Source organism: Musca domestica, unplaced genomic scaffold (assembly GCF_030504385.1).
Source record: "Musca domestica strain aabys unplaced genomic scaffold, Musca_domestica.polishedcontigs.V.1.1 171, whole genome shotgun sequence".
Lineage (NCBI taxonomy): Eukaryota > Metazoa > Arthropoda > Insecta > Diptera > Muscidae > Musca > Musca domestica.
This window is the reverse complement of record NW_026712231.1, coordinates 186,609-205,000: the sequence shown is the minus strand read 5'-3', so window position 1 is coordinate 205,000 and position 18,392 is coordinate 186,609. Positions and strand designations below refer to the sequence as shown.

The following is an 18,392-nucleotide window of genomic DNA, read 5'->3' as shown; positions in this document are numbered from 1 at the left end:
AATTATTCATTTTTATATCCTTAAATATTCACGATTATTGGTCCTCAAAAAAAAATATATTGTGGTCCTTGAAAATTCATACCGTGGGTATTGAAAAATATTCTAAAAACCCAAGGATAAAAGGTCCTTATTTTTTCAAAATTTAAAATTTCTTGTTAGTTAATTCTGCTCTATTTAGTTCTAAAGACTACAAGTTTTTTATCAGCTTTACGAAAAATCCACCGATTTTTTCCTATATCCTTGACAAAATATAAGATTATTTGTCCGTCAATCCTTGAAAAAAATCTTAAAAATCATATAAAATATTTTTTTTGCAAATATATTGTTCCTATCAAAGTGGGAAGCTTTTAGTTCAAAATAATGCACTTCACTATAAAATAAACAGAAAACTTATGCACATATATGCTCTCTCTTGAAGAGCTTTTACTAAAACCTCCATTGTTCGAAACATCCGCCTTCGTTTCCGAAACTTTACTCTTTTTCATTTCAAATAAAGTGAGTGTTTTTACCTCAAAAACAAATATCCCGTTCTTCTTTGAAACGAAAATTCAATTTGTAACAAATGTCCATCTGGTACGAATGGCAGCAAACACTTGAAACGCGGTGTAGGTGTGTGGAAATGCATTACAAAATGGGCCGGAGAACTTGGCCTGAGTGCAAATGCAAGAGAACCTCTTCAAAAGTGGCTAGCAACTCTGAAGAGGGCAAAAGCGAGGCACGCGTCATTCAAAACAAAACTTCAACAAATACCAAACTTATAATGCCAAATGATGATTTGTGTTAATGTTTTTTATTGTTTGGCGGATTTGCATTTTGAACAAATGTTTTTTTTGAAATCCCCTCAAAAATAATGGGAAATAAAAAAGACGAAGAGGGATTTTCAAGTGGAAAGTGGATACAACAACTAAATACCAAATATTTTATTTTATTTTATTTTGAACAATTTTGCACATTTTGTCAAGAGTCCTTGAAGGCGTGGCACTTACGGACACACAAACCCACACTCTGAGAGAGAAAAACAGAATAAGAGAACCCATAATGCTTGCGGTTATGTGTGTGGTATTGTGTGTGCTCATTCACATATCCTTTATTGCGTTTGTTTTATTGTTATTGTGTTGTATTTAATGTTACGTTAGTTTCATTTCTGGTACCTTGAGAGGCATGTTCAAGTGTCCATTAAGCAATAATGAACAGCCACAACAAAAACAACAATACAAACATACACACACACATTCAAATATAGCATTCAGACTGTCAGCCAGCCAAGCAGCCAACAAACAGCAAAAGAGTTATAAAACATTTTATTGTACTTTATTAAGAACTTGGACATATTTTGTAAAAATAAAGAATAAAAAAAATTGTTGTGTATATTAGGGTGGATTTTAAACAATGTCATTTCAAGGACCATAATTCGGATAATTTTTTTGGGTATTTTTTTTCAAAGACCCATGATTTTTTTTAAATATTTATTTTTTGGAATTTTACAATTTCTTCTTCAAATAAATAAATAAAATAAAAAATAAATAAATAAATATATAAATAAAAAAAATGGTATATATTTTCAACACACCAAACTGATTTTTTCAAAGGATCAACTAACCAACCTGAATTTTTAACAAGTAAAAAAGCCGGGCCGAACTTTGAATACCCTCCACCATTTGGTACAAATTTAACAATTTTCAAAAAAATAAAATCCTTTAGAAATTCTGTAAATATCTTGAAAATACCTAATTTAGCCATATATTAGAATCTATAAGACGACGTGGACCTGCATAGGCAATTTTTGTCACAAGCTATTACAATATTCAAATGCGAAACTTGAAAGAAAAAAATCTGTTTATAATCTAGCCAAAATAATCAAATAGAGAATATGGGGAGGTACCATGGTGGTTATAAAACGTGGATCTGCACAGACAATTTTCTGTCATAGGCTGTAGCATCCATTACGAACTTCAAATACAAAATTTGAAACACTTCCGGTAAATAATGTCGCTAAAGTCATCAAAATACCGAATATTGGGAGGTACCGTTATATAGGGGCTATACGAAGACGTTGACCCGCACAAACAACTTTCTGTCATAGGCTGTAGCATCCATTACGAACTTCAAATACCAAAATTGAAACAATTCCGGTAAATAATGTCGCTAAAATCATCAAAATACCGATTATCGGGACGTAACGTTATATGAGGGCTACACGAAGACGTGGAGCTACATGGCCCATTTTCATTATCAAAAGTCCTGCAGATATAGTACACATTTGAGTAAAATTTTATCAACCTACTTCATTTCGTTCGGAAGCTAGAGTGATTTCCACCGACGGACAGACGGATAGACGGACGGACATTTATAAATCGACATAGAATTTTATGCTGATCAAGAATATATATACTTTATGTGATATAAAATGTATATTTCGGGGTGTTACAAACGGAATGACAAATTTAATATACCCCCCATACTATGGTGGATGGTATAAAAAAGCATATTTTTCAAGAATGAATTATTGTGACTTTTCTTTCTATATCCTTAGCCATATGGCTACAGAGGGTATGTATTATTTGATAAGGCCACAACATGTCTTATTGATATATCCGTTTTAGACCCTTAGTCTCTTTTTGACCAATTCTATTTGGAGTCGCTCTAGGATCTCCATCCATACGTCTGTATGCTTGGTGCGCACGATAACTCTCGAGGGGAGTTTTCTATTGGATCCGAACTTGGTACATCGTCATATTATTACCAAACTTAGATCAAGTTGGGAGATGGGCAACATCGGTTCACTCCTTTTGGTTCTTCTCCCACAAAAGGTCACAATTTTCAACGAAAATAATTTACTTTATACAGAGAAAAATAAATCATGTAATTTGGTTGAAATTTTATAAAATTTCAATATTTGCATCAATGCTAGGTCAGGTGCGTAAATGGACAATATCGGTCCAGTCCATCAAGTACCTCCGCCACAAAGGATCAAAATTTAAAAAAAAATTATAACTTATAAAATTTGATTTAAGTGTCCTATTGTCTTCAAATTACACACATCAAAATATGTTTATTAACCCAAGGTCTGGTGTGAAGATGGAATTTGTCGTTTCACTCCTTCTAGTACCTCCCCCACAAAGAGTCAAAATTTTGAATATCCATGAAGCTCCGAAATTAACATCCGATTCCATTCAGACTTGGTACATCTCAATATTTCCGTCAATAAAAAATTTGATATAAGGATGGTAGAGATCGGACCATTTCTTCTGGTACCTCCCCCACAAAGGGTCAAAGTTTTAAATAACCAAAACGATCATAAAATCCGAAATAAGCATCCGATTCTCTTCTAATAACACAATATTTTTATTAGCTTCTGGTGTCTGGTGTGAAGATGGAATATATCGGTCCACTTCTTCTGGTAGCTCCCTCACGAAGGGCTAAAATTTTGAATAACCAAAATGATTATAAAATCCGAAATAAGCATACGAATCTCTCAATATTTTACACATCCCATTATTTCCACTTACACAAAATCTGATGTGAATATGGATAGATATTATGGTCCACTCCTTCTGGTAAACCCCCCCCCCCCCCCCAAAGAGTCAACATTTTTATATCCATGAAGCTCATAAAACGCCAAAATTTACATCGAATTCTATTCAGACTTCTATCAGCACAAGATCTGTTGTAATAATGCTAGAGGTTCTGGTAACTCACCCACAAATTGTCACCATTTGTATAACCTACACCACATAGTGGTAAGAGCATTATGTCTTTAGGCATTTGCTTGTAATATGGAGAAGGAGGGGAGATAGACCCATAGTTACTTTTGGGAATCTTCATAGAATCACTTTCTGAGACGATTTATGCATGTCTGTCCGTCCGTCTGTCCATGTATTCTGCTGGTTGCATTTATTATCCGATTGAAATGAAATTTTTCTATTGATCAGATTTAGATATTGTTTCATATAAATTCATCCGATTCCGGGTTAATTGCGCACCAAATGGCTAAACGACCTGAATTTTGGCATACCCGAATACAGTCTAGAAGCAAGTACATCGAATTCGGAGAAAATTGGTTCAGATATAGCTACAGCTCCCATATATATGTTTCATCGGATTTGGTTTTTAAGTCCCGCACATTTGTAACATGCATTCGAAAACAATGATGTTTGCTATCAGATATTACATACAGCTCAGAAATACATTTGCGTCAAGGAAATGGACGGAAGAAAACAGCAACATCAGCAGAATGGTTCAAAGTAAAGAAGCGACTTGATCAAAACCTGCGTCGCAGTGGCCGAAAAATGGTTCGTGAGCTGAACATATCGCAATATTCCATTCTGCAAATATTGAAAAATGAGCTCGGGGTACTTACACCGCCACAGAAAGAGAATAGACTCAAAAGTGCTAAAGAGTTGATTCGCTTGGCCGAAAGAGGTGAACTGCCGATTTAGGTTTTCTCCATCTCCGATGAGAACACAACATTCGTTGTCCAGCAGTTTGTAAACAAACAAAATAATCGTGTTTACTTGCCAAAGAGGTCAGCTGAAAATGTGCACCTTCGGTTGGCCACCAGAACTCAAGCGCCAGCCATGGTGATGGTGTGGGCCGCCATAACAGCCGATGGTCGCTCTCCGCTCGTATTAATCGACCGTGGCATCAGAAAAAATGCCGAATATTATCGCGGAAATATTCTGGAGGGTGCATTATTAGCCTTGGGCACGCAAACATTTTGGCCGCAGACCTTGGACATTCCAACAGAACTCAGCATCATCGCACTCAGCACGCGCCACCCAAGAATGGTTACAAAATGAGGTTCCTCGCTTCATTTCCAGCGCACAATGGACACCAAATTCTCCGGATACCAATCCGTTGGACTATTGTGTCTGGAGTATTTTGAAAAGCAAGGTTGGCACTAAAAAATACCAAAGTGTCGATCACCTCAAGCAAGTGCTTATTCTAAAATTTGATGCTATTTCCGACATTTGTTGCTTCTTTTAAAAAAAAAAATAAAAAATTAAAAATTATGGCGTTTGACTTTGTTGTAGTTTTTTTTTATCTTACCCACATTCGTAATATGCATTCGACAACAATAATATTGGGTACCAGATATCTTATAAAGCTCGGAAATGTATTTGCCAAATTTTATCGAGATTGGCTAAGATTTGGATATAGCACCCATATATATCCTTAATCCAATTTCAGATTTATTGTGCAAATAATGGCTCATATTAGATCAAATGGAGTGAATTTCGGGACGTACATTTCCATTTGGCGGAACTCGGCTCCGATACATATGTATATATATAATTTGTATTTGTATAATCCTTCTCGAAGTGATATCATCTACTCCTTAGCAATGTTATTTGGTATAAAAGATAAAAATATCAAATTTAGTAAAAATCGATTCAGAACTGAATATGCCCTCTTAAACCAAATTATAACTGCTCTGAAGACAAATATTATTTTGATGGTGTGATGTACTTCAAATAAATTCTTTTGGTACAGGAGCTCTACTAAAAATGCATAGTGGTGTAGGATACCATATAATCGGCCCCGCCCGACTTTTGACCTTTCCTTACTGGTTCAATACTTTTATTTGTCATAACTTGCGAAACAAATCAGCGATTCCTTACAACATGCTATATCTAAATATTTCTCTCAACCATAAACCTGAGATGAAACCTTGAGACCCCATTTCCACCCTTTTGTATATTATGACCACTGATTATATTATAACTCCAGTATGTGTTTGTATGTGTGAGAGTGTTTGTTTGCAAAACATACACATATATTTGCATGTTGGCTTGCAAAACAAATGATTTGTGGCCCAACTCTGAAGTGATGAAGTACACTGTGTTGCAACAATACATTTTGAGGCGAAATAATTACGGAATTCGGAGAATGGGCTGAGGAGTGGAGAAGTGGCAAATATACTTTAAAGCACACAATAAAATGATGTGAAAAAGGTCGAAAGGGGAACCATCGTTGGCTTTTATAATCAAGTGATGAAGTTATTGTTTTCATTGGCAAAAATATGAAATTTTGAAAGTTGAGTTTACAAAACATGGCTGCAGGAGAGAACAGAAGTTCTTCGGTCGCGTGTGTATTTAAATCTGCCGAAAAAAATAACAAACACACACACACACACGGTAGCAAGTTATGAATGAAGCCACGCGTCTTAATCTGTTATTGTTTCCGTTTCTTTTTTTTACGGTAATCATCAAATTATGAATAAAACTGCCAGTCAAATGAATTGTTCCGAAAAGGAGAGTAGAATCTCAACCATGCATTACTATTTTTGGTCATGTGACCGAATCCGCACTACAAGCTTAATAATTCCATATCGATTATTTTGGTGAAAATGTTTTCCCAAACCAAAGCCAGCCGAACAAAAAAGTGGTGCTCGTGACCGTCAACTTTTGACAGGTCGACATCACATTAAGTCAGGGAACAACAATAGCTGATATTTATTTGTTGTTTTTCTTTTCTTTTTTTGTTGTTGCTACATTCCTGTTGTTCTTTGTTGTTGCTGTTACTAGTTTTGTGTCAACTACATTTGCAAGTACTCTAATTGCGGATTACTATTTGTTGGCACTAAAGCATAACAATAACACAACCACCACCAATACTACTCCACACACACACACACGCAGTACTCACAACCACTCTCTCGCTCTCCTGGCACACGCAGGACTCATTTCAATTGCCATTTCATTTCATTACAATTCAATACGCATTGAAGCCGAACTGACGTTTACATTGCGAGTCGCTCAAAAAAAAAAAAAAAAAAAAAACAAGGACATTTATAGCCAGGACTGGCGTTGAAAGTATTTTCATTTTTTTTTTTTTTTTTTTGTACGCAGATCCCTCACTTTGGCAGTGTTTTTTTTTATATACCCATCCTCCCTGTCCCCTTTCGTATGGAACTCCTTCCCATAACTTTTTCTGTTCCCTGAGAGTTGGAATTGAAAATTGAAACTCCTTTTCGCTTTTGGTTAAATGTGTCATTGCCGCAAATGCGTTTCAAGTGTTTTGTGGAATTGTCCTCAGCGTCGTTCGTCCTCAATTGTTATCCTCGTCATGGTATTTACAGTCACTGTCGTTGTTCTCGTCGTCGTCACCATCGTCGACACCAAGAACAACAACGAATGGGTATTTAAAGTACTCGTATTTGTTTCTTTTCAAGTGCCACTTGTGAGCGGCTGTTTGAAATTGCCATTTGGACAAAAAAAAGCTGATGTGATGGTGTGAGATGCAAACAATTTCAGAAATGTGTCTGATATGGAGACTTGAAGCTGAATATCAAGATTTTTTTGCAACTGAGAAAAAATTCTTGAGGGATATTATTTTAAGGATCAACAGGATGAACATGGTGGACCTTTAAAATATCTTTGAAAATCTAAAAACGGAAATGTGATTATTTTAAATATTTCTTTGAGAATCTTTGATTAAGGATCGAAAGACTATCAAACCTAATTTTATTTTAGATTTTGCTAAAGAAAAAATCTAGCTAATCCTTGCTAGATAGAAAAATCAAAAATCCTAGATTTTTAGGAATATTTTTTCAAGGAACAGCAAAATAATAAAGTTACTTAAAAAATCAGGGACCAATAGATCAACATCTTTTAATTAGCATGAATCCTTAAAGGATTTTTTTAAATATATATTTAATTAAGTGTCGAAAGATTATCAAACCTAATTTTCTAAGATTTTTAAGAACCGAAATACTAATGAATTTGTACTACTATTTTTTAAAATCTTGCAAGGATCAAAAAAAAAAAAAAACTAATCCTAGACTTTTAAGAATATTTTACCAAGGATCGGCAAACTAATAGACTTACATTTTTTAAAAACAAATCAGAGACCAATAGACCAACATCTTCTACAAATTTTTAATAAATTTCTTAAGAACCAATTGACATGAATCCTTAAAGGATTTTTTTTAAATATATGTTTGATTGAGGATCAAAAGATTATCACCTAATTTTTTAAGATTTTTAAGAACCGAAATACTAATGAATTTCTACAACTATTTTTAAAAGTCTTGCAAGGATCAAAAAAATAACTAATCCTAGATTTTTAAAAATATTTTTCCATGGATCAGTAAAGTAATAAATCTAAGTTTTTTTTTTAAATCAAGGACCAATAGACAAACATCTTTTAAAAGGAATTAATTGGCATGAATCCTAAAATTGTATTTTTCAAGGCGCAACTATTTTAAGATTTTTTTAAGATTTTAAGAATATTTTATTTTTTAAGAAGATTTTTTAGACGACAAACCTGGATTTTTGAGAATATTGTTTCAACATACGAAGAACCTGGATACTTATGAAAATATTTTTATGGACTACAACATCAATATTGCTGACATTTTTGGCAACATTTGTACAAGGCAGACAGATCAATAGCTATGGAATTTTTAAGAATATTATTTTGAACTAGATTTTTTAATAATTGTTTATAATGACTTACAATTTAATAACCATGGAAATTTGGGGAGTACTTTCAGATATTTTAATGTGGATTTTTAAAATATTTTTTTTTTTAAAGAAGTTTCATATCACTGAGCATAGACATTTTTAGATTGTTTTGAGTACCAACAAAAATATGGTTTTTAAGACAATTTTCAATGGTGAAGAGACCTTAAAAGTGTTTTTTATAGAATATTTTCTTAAGAATTAACAGATTTATAATCACGGATTATTAAAGATTATTTTTTCCAGAACCAATATGTTTTTCAATTTGGATTTTAATAATAATTTTTAATAAATTTTCAGGCCATTATGCCAGAATTTTAAAACAATATATTTTCAAGGACTTTTTGATTGGCATTTTTATTTTTAAATGCACAAAACCAATTAAGGGATTAACATACATAGGGTATATAGGGTTTTTATAAGTATTTCTTCAAGGGCCTTCAGAGCATAAATTCGAAATTTAAAAAAAAATATATATACATATACATGGTGAGATAAAAAGCTGCAAGAAAGTCGAACGCCATAATTTTTACATTTTTTTCAAAAAAATTTGGATGAAACCAAAAAATACCGGAAATAGCATCAAATTCTAGAATAAGTTGAGATTTGTTCGAATTGGTCACCTTTGACACGAAACGGCCAATGAAACCGTCCCACGCTGCCCGAATGTTGCTCTACGTTATTTTAGCCCATTTCCGGCGAAGCGCTTGATTGGGGTGTTCGACACTTTGGTGTTTTTTAGTGCCAACCTTGCTTTCCAAAATACTCCCGATACAATAGTCCAACGGATTGGTATCCGGAGATTTTGGTGGCCATTTTGGGCTGGAAATGAAGAGAGGATCCTCTTTTTGCAACCATTCTTGGGTGGCGCGTGCTGAGTGCGATGGTGCTGAGTCCTATTGGAATGTCCAAGGTTTGCGGCCAAAATGTTTGCGTGCCCAAGGCTTTAATACACCCTCCAGAATATTTTCGCGATAATATTCGGCATTTATTCTGATGCCACGGTCGATTAATACGAGCGGAGAGCAACCATCGGCTGTAATGGCGGTCACGCCGGCACTTGAGTTCTGGCCGTCACTTGAGTTCTGGTGGCCAATCGAAGGTGCATGTTTTCAGCTGACCTCTTTGGCAAGTAAACACGATTATTTTGCTTCTTTGCAAACAGCTGGACAACGAATGATGTTTTCTCATTGGTGAAAACCCAATTTGGCAGTTCACTCTTTTGAGTGTATTGTCTCTTCGTTGCGGTGTAAGTTCTTGCATTTTTTGGAATTTCAATGGATTTACCCCGAGCTCATTTTTCAATATTTGCCGAATGGAATATTGCGATATATTCAGCTCACGAGCCATTTTTCGGCCACTGCGACGCGGCTTTCGATCAAGTCGCCCTACTTCACTTTTCGAACCATTTCTGCTGATTTTGCTGTTTTCTTCCGTCCACTTCCTTGACATCGGACTACGCTCGTACGAGACACAAAAGATTAATTCACATAAATAATACTGAAGTGTTCTATCGATAGCCACCTATGGTTTTCCAACCAAATATAAGAAATCACATCATATCACGCTTGAATTCCATCACGAATAACTTTTTTTCTGGAAAATTTTCACCAAAATGCTTTGGTACGCTTGTAAACAAATATAATGAGCTTCCACTGTAATAATTTTAAAATTTTCAAGGAAATGGAGGAGCTATTTTTAAAATAGCTACGGAGGAGAATATTCCAGACAAAAAACAAGGATTGGTGGTTCTTTCCCAAACCTAGGTATTCCCTGCCTATAACAGCACCATCGTTCTCGACTAATAAACAAACGTTTTGGGCTTTTGAATTTTTTTTTTCGGGACTTTTGTAAATGAATTTTTTTTATTTTTTTTTTTTAATTTTGGTTTTATTATTTATTTTTGTAAAATAAATTAATGAGAAGCGTTGATAGTAGAATCGTCGGATACTTGTTTTAAAAAAAAGGTAAAAGATCTTTCATATTAGAATTAGAAATTTTCATAAACTATTTTCAAAAAAACCTTTAATTTTTAGGGGTTTTTCTAAAGCTAGAAATTGAGGATAATTTTTATTATTTTTTAAGGGTTTTCAAACCACTAACAAAGAAATTTATTTAACAGGAAGAAAAAAATTGTATAACAATTTCTATTATTCATTTTTATATTATCTATATTTTTCATTAATTTTTATTACACAATTGTTTTTGTTATTATTATTATTATTATTATTATTATTAATGTTATTATTATTATTATATTATTATTATTATTATTATTACTATTACTATTGTTATTATTATTATTATTATTATTATTATTATTATTATTATTATTATTATTATTATTATTATTATTATTATTATTATTATATTATTATTATTATTATTATTATTATTATTATTATTATTATTAAAATTATTATTATTATTATTATTATTATTATTATTAAAATTATTATTGTTATTATTAAATTATTATTATTATTATTATTATTATTAAAATTATTATTGTTATTATTAAATTTATTATTATTATTATTATTATTATTATTATTATTATTATTATTATTATTATTATTATTATTATTATTATTATTATTATTATTATTATTATTATCATTATTATTATTATTATTATTATTTATATTAATGTTATTATTATAATTCTTACTATTATTATTTCATTATTACTATTATTATTATTATTATTATTATTTTTATTATAATTATTATTAATTATTTATATTAAATAAATAAAATAAAATTAATTGATTCTAATTTTTATCTCTCCCTTTCAGATCCATATCAAATGTTTGGAGCGACCAGCAGTCGTCTAGCAAGTTCTGGTAAGTATCCCTTACAACCACATGCTTTGTACTATTAAAATATACCCTTAAGGACCTCAAAATTTTCCCCCTTTACACAACACTTGAAAATTAAAATTTCGAATATTTTTTCCAAAAAGGCATAAAGATACAGGTGCTAAGATTAGTTACAGCCCTTAGTTGGAATCCAAAAACAGCACGTGTTCCAGTGTAACATTTTTTTCCGATTTTTTGACTTTTTTCAGTATTGTTGTTGTTTTTGTAATTTTCTGTCATTCATATGACCGACCATATTAGCATATCACGTGTGATCTGCGTTTTACATGCAATTTTTCCACGAGAGATTTCCCCCTTTTCTCTTTGCTGAGAACATGAAATGAAAGTGAATGAAAGGTAACACCTCCTCCACCCCACCTTTTGGTGCCGAGTTCATTTAAATGCAACAAATTTATTATTGTTATTAACAAATCAAATTAATATTATCCCTTAAGTTTCACCTTTGATTGTCTGTGTAATGCCACGCACTCATGGTGGCAGAAATTGGGGTGTGAGGGAACAGGGTAAAGGTGTTTTTTTTTTTCTGGAACAGAAAATAAGTATAGCCCTTTTGTTGGTGGGGTGTTTTTGTGTTCCCTTTTGAAAGATTGACTTCGAAAAAAATCTTTATTCATTGCCCGAGCATATGTAATAAGCCAAGGAGTGCCACGTTACACGTGCCGATCTTTGGCTAAGGATCAAATGGTGTTTTTTTCTTCGTTTAATTTTTTTTTTTGGAAAGGGTTATGTTCCATACTAGTCACGGGTGTTAATGATTTTCTCTGTTTCGTCATTTTCGTTGGAGTTTATTAAAAATTCATAATGCACAAGGGAAAAAGGGTTACAATGTATGAAATATTTGTTATTCATCATCCTGTGGGCTACGCCCATAAGGGGCGTGATTTCCCCAAAAATAGCAATCATAAATCACAAGAGAGCAATGTCTGGCATGGGAAAAAGAGTTAATTCGAAAGTCATTAGGTTTTTTTTTTTGGAAAAACTGGATTAGCAGTCGTTGTAGAATATAACGAGTTTAAAAGTCATCCTGTAGAATATCCTTTTGATCCTTTAGAATAATTTTTCAGGGCATTTTCGAACATGAAAAAAAAAAATTTAACGGACTTTTTTAACATAAAACGCGAGTTTTTAAGAATACATTTTAAAGGACTTTGGATGGTGTGAACATTGATTTTACGGGTCAACCTACTGATATCTACCGACTGACTGACTAAGAATCAGCGCCCGGACGAAACAGCTGAAGCTAGAATCTTGAATTTTTGCAGTTCAATCTGGGTGCATAGGTGAGTGAAAAGGCTGGGTTTATGGAGATACGTACTAAAAGGGGTACGAAAATTACAACAAAAAAAAAAATAAAAAAATAAATAAATTGTACTAAATGGTACTCAATTTGGAACGGTTGGGTTTGGAATGAACGGATGAAGGTGCAGTTTTCAAATTTGGAATGAAGTTTTCGAAATGGGTACTTATGTGCAAGAAAAGTACCAAATGGTACCAAATTTGGTACAATTTCGATTTGGGTGAACCGATAGAGCTGGAATTTTGATATCTAGTAATACGATTACTATTGCATTCTAGGAATAAGAAATATGTATAGGTAGTATTGGAAATTCGTACTTATGTGTACTAAATGCTACTAAATTTAGTACACTTTGCATTTGGGTGAACCAATTGAGCTGGTATCCTGGAAACTGGAAATAAGATTACCGTGGGAATGTAAGACTGAGCTATGTAGGTAGTTTTGGAGATTTTTACTTATGTGCACGATAAGTACTAAATGGTACTAAATTTGGTATAATTTAGATTTGGGTGATCCAATAGAGCTGGTATCCTGAAAATTGGAAATAAGACTGCTGTCGGGGTGTAAGATTGGGATATTTGGGCAGTTTTGGAAGATTGTACTTATATGTACTAAATAAACTATAATTTGTATTTGGGCGAACCAACAGGGGTGTAACCCGAAAATTTGGCATTGGGATTACTGTGGGAGTGTAGGATTGGGGAATACAGGAAACTTTGGAAATTCGTATGTGTTGTAAATGTTCTAAAATATTATTAAGCTTCTAAAATGGTACTTTTTACTATCATGTGGAACGGATTGAGCTTAAAACTTGGAATTTTGGTATAGGAATCTAGTTTGGAAAGTAATTTACAGGGGTTTTAAAAATATGTACGAAGCGTTAGGTTTGTGATTAAGAGGTGATTTCGGAAATGTGTACTATATTTGCACGAAAAGTACGAAATTGTGCTCGTGTTTGGTACAACTTGGTATTGGGTGAGAAAAGATAGTGCTTTAAATTTTAAATTTGGAATTAGAGTTGCTGTGAGGTGCCTTTGGAAATTTGTACTATAATTGTACGAAAAGTGCCAAATAGTACTAAATTTGGTATTTGGAGAATGGTTTGAGCTGAAATTCCGAAATTTTGTATTGGTTGAAGAGATAAGGCTGGAATCCCCATACTTTATGTTGATATCTGAAATTGAGGTATGGGGTGGTTTTGGAAATGTATACTATAATTGCAGGAAAAGTACTAAATGTTACTAAATTTGGTATTCGGTGAAGGGATAAAGATACAATTGTGAAATTTGATATTGAGGTCTCTTTTTGGAAATGTGTGCTATTATTGTACGAAAAGTACTTAAAAGTACTAAATTTGGTATTGGGTGAGGAGATAAGGCTGGAATCCCCAACTTTGATGTTAGTATCTGGAATTGAGATTTGGAGATGGTTTTACAAATGCGTCCCATATTTGTACGAAAAGTACTAAATGGTACTAAATTTGGTATTGGGTAAAGGGTTAGAGTTGAAAATCCGAAATATGATCTTGAGATTTTTGTTGGATTGAGGATAGGATCGAGATATGGAACGGTATTGCGAATGCTTGTACGAAAAGTACCAAATGGTATTAAATTTGCTATTGGGTGAAGAGATAAGGCTGAAATCCCCAACTTTGATGTTGGTATCTGGAATTGAGATATGGAGATGGTCTTGGAAATGTGTACCATATATGTCTGAAAAGTACTAAATGGTACCAGATTTGGTATTGGGTGTAGAAATAGAGCTGGAGTCCCGAAATTTTACAGTGAAGTCTCAGTAGATATCTGGAATTGAGTTATGGTGGTGGTTTTTAAAATGTGTACTATAATTGTATAAAAAGTACTAAATTGTACTAAATTTGGTATTTTATATTGAGGTCTCCGTTGGTATCTGGGGTTGAGATATGGAGATTTATTTTGGAAATGTATACTATAATTGTACGAGAAGTACTAAATTTGGTATTGGGCAAATAATTAATGCTGAAATCCTGAAATTTCAGATTAAGGTCAATGTAGGTCTCTGAGGTAAAGATATTGAATTGGTTTTTTGGAAATGTGTACTACAATTATGCGAAAAGTACTAAGTGGTACTAAATGGCATATTTGGGGAAGGGATAGTGCTTAAATCCTCAAATTTGGTATTGAGAACTATTTATATTTTATTGAACTTGAATATGAAAGAATAAGTCCTAGAGTTACATAGAGAGCTTATTGGTGGTAAAAGTGGTTAAGAATAGCATATTTTCCCTTTCTCACTTTTTTCCCTTTCCCTTCAAAAAAAAAAAAAAAAAACAAATTTCCTCCTTTGATCGTCTCTTAAGAATGTTAATTTAATTTCGCTTCCATTTTGCGGAAATAATTACTTGGTTGTACTTTTGTAATTTTCATATCACTCTTGTCCGCAGCTCACCAGAGGCGATGTCGAAGTCGAATTTTTACAGAATGTCAAAAAGTTATGTCCGGGCAAAAACAACATACCAAACAATGTTAATTAAATTTCAAAAAAATATTTGTAACAATACAAAAAAATTATCACAAATCCTTGAGTTTTTCCAAAACCACCTTTTTTCTCTCCTTGGATAATTTCTTATTTAAGTTGAGGGAAAAAAGAAGAAAAGTCTTCTTCGACATTGTTAAGATGGGAGTAACCACATATTTTGTTGTTTAGCTTTCTTTTGCCATTATTTTTTTGGAGTTAACTTCATTTTTTTTATTTTTTATAAAAAAGTGATGGCCATAAATTGCTGTTGTCCGAGTGCATGTTGCCTGTTCCTTGAGGTTCCTTTCACTGTCTCTTTCTCTCACTCTCTCTCTCTCTTTCTTTATTCCATCCTTACAACAAGTTGCATGCTAAGAACATTTAAATTTTCACTGAATCTTTAGAATGCCATTATTTCCATTGTCGTCATCATTGTTGTAGCTGCCATGGCTGCTGATGTTATTGTTGCACCGGACTTGGAGTAACAAAGCGGTTCCGTGTTTAGAGGAAGCTATAATTAATCAAAACAGCATTTTTGCCACCATCGCATCTAGACGGGTTTTGACATGAAACTCACTCACACACCGACACACTGACGTGCATACATACATACATACTCTATGATGTAAGGAGAAAGTGGTCTTGTAGTTGTTGTATGAATCACAGTTGGAGGTGATTTTTATACAATCACCAGAACTCCCACATATGCCCTCCTCTTGCCCTTTTCTTCCAAATTCGTAACTATAAAAATTCGCGTGCCTTGCTGTAGTCTTTTTTCATTTCTTCTAAATAGTTGGAGTGAGTTGAGTGTTTTCTATGGATTCATATTACAGTAGTTTCCACACGAGGTACTTGGAGTTATAAAGCAGCTACATGTAACTACATGAACCGCAACTCTTGTAAACCCTTGTAATGGTGTATACGTCATTTATTTTCTTTAAAGAATAAATGTGGCTAGTAGCGAAAAAAACATGGCTAAGAAATACCCACGGGATTTTATATTCTTTAGCAGAAACATTAAATATTATAGGGTGGGTAGCAACAATGGACAGAATGACAAAAATTTAAAAATATTTTTTAGATACCAAATTTTTAAGAATTTATTTTCAAAGGTAAAATCTTTGAAGATTTTTTTTAAAGGACCAATGTAAATTTTCTAAAAGCCTCAACGTAATTAAAAAAAATGTTTTTATGTTTCTTTGTCAAGTTGTTTAAGGATTGTTTACTTTTTTCCAAGGACAATGTGGATTTTCTAAAGATTTTTTTCCAATGATCAATATCAATTAAAAAAAAAATAATGGTCCATGGATTTTAACATTTTTTTCATAAAACAACTTTGGGTTAAAAAACATTTAAGAAACCAGCGAGATTTTTTTTAATATTTTTCCGATGAAATATTGATTTTTAAGGATTTCTTTCCAAGGAACTTAAAACTGATCGACTTGGATTTTTGAAGATTTTTTCTAAGATTTTAAACGTTTATTTTTTGAAAGGCTTTATTAAGAAATTTGCCCGCAGACCAACCAACGTGATTTTTTAGGAATATTTTCAAGGACTTTTTTATCAACAAACTTGAATATTTTTAAAGAGTTTTCTCAAGAATATTTAACAACAAAGGGATTTTTTTAACTTATTTCCAAGAATTATCAATTAATACGGACTTTTTGGAGAATTTTTCTCCAGGACTAAAAGATCAATCAATATGCATTTTTTATAGATTCATTTCATATTTTTTAAAGATTTATTCAGAGACTATAATGAATTTAACAGCATGGGTTCGCCAAATTTTAAGATTTTTTCAAAAGATCTGAAGACTATTAAACTTGGATTTATAAAAAAACGTTCAAGGACTGTCAGAACAGCTACAGTGTTCGCCAAAGGCTATCAGATATGCAAATTTGAATTTTATATTTGCAAGGATTATGAGACCAACAAACGTAGATGTTTTAAGAATTTCATTGTAGGAAGTTTTTATTAATTTTACCAATGACCCTTAGACCAACGAACGTGATTTTTTAATGAATTTTTTTAAAGGACCCTTTGACAAACTTTTTAATGCTTTTTCAAAGGATTTTAAAGATTTTTTTCGAGGCTAATATAAGGCCAAAGAACGTAGATTTTTTAAAATAATTTTCCCAAGGACCATGACTCTAACCAACGTGAATTTCTAGAGAAATCTTTAAAGGACCTTCAGGCCAAACAACGTGAATTAAAAACATACAAGGACTTTTATTCTAAGAAATTTTTATACATTTTTCCAAGGACCTTCAGGCAAACCTACACATAGGTTTTTTATGAATTTTTTCGAAGGACATTCCAAACAGCGTGGATTTTTTTGAATATTTTTTAAAGGACCCTCAGACCAAACAACCTGGATTTTTTGAATATTTTTTAAAGGACATAAACCAACCAACATGGGTAATAAAAAACATCCAAGGATTGTCTGATCAGCAATTATATTTATCAAGCATTATGAAACGTAGATTTCTCAAGAATTTTATTCTAAGAACTTTTTATGCATTTTTCCAAGGACTTTCAGGCTAACCAACGTGGACTTTTTAATGCATTTTTTAAAGGACCTTTAGACAAAATAACGCGGATTTTTCAAATTAAGTTTTCAATGATCTTATATTAAATAACGTGGTTTTTTCAAATTAATTTTTCAAAGGATCTTAGACCAAACAACGTTGTTTTTACAGAATTTTTTCCAAGGACTTTTCAAACATCGTGGATTTTTTTAAGAACCTTTAGGCCAAACAGTTTAGAGAGCTTTGATTTCTTATATTATTTGTTAGAGGACCTTCGGACAAAATAACGTGGATTTCTTAATGCATTTTTCCAAGGACATGCAGACCATACAACGTGAATTTTTTTGAATAATTTTTTCCAAGGACCTTCAGACCAAACAACGTGAATTTTTCTAATGATTTTTTTCACTTTCAGAGCAATCAAAGTGGATTTTTTAAATACATTTTTCAATGGACCTTTACGATAACCTACGTGGACTTTTTAAAGAAATTTTTCATGGACCTTTAGATAACCCCACTACCATTTTTTTGCAAATATTTTTCGGAGGATCTTAAGACAAATAAACATCCTTTTTTCCAAAAATTATAAGAGCAATCAATCAACTTGGATTTCTTATATATTTTTCTTTTAAGGATCTGCAGACCAAACAACTTGGATTTTTTAAAGAAATTTTTCGAAGGACATTCAGACCAAAAAATTTTGACTTTTTAAAGAAAATTTGCC

The 18,392-nt window shown here is 32.5% G+C and overlaps 1 protein-coding gene across 1 annotated transcript in view; it reads left to right on the top strand.

The window, feature by feature from the left end:
* Nucleotides 1–18,392, top strand: part of LOC131801784 (DNA-binding protein D-ETS-3-like) — a 61,380-nt gene that overhangs the window by 17,114 nt on the left and 25,874 nt on the right. Inside the window, exon 4 of the mRNA XM_059120727.1 lies at nucleotides 11,264–11,311. Within this exon, the coding sequence (XP_058976710.1) occupies nucleotides 11,264–11,311 (48 nt within the window). The remainder of the gene's footprint in view (nucleotides 1–11,263; nucleotides 11,312–18,392) is intronic.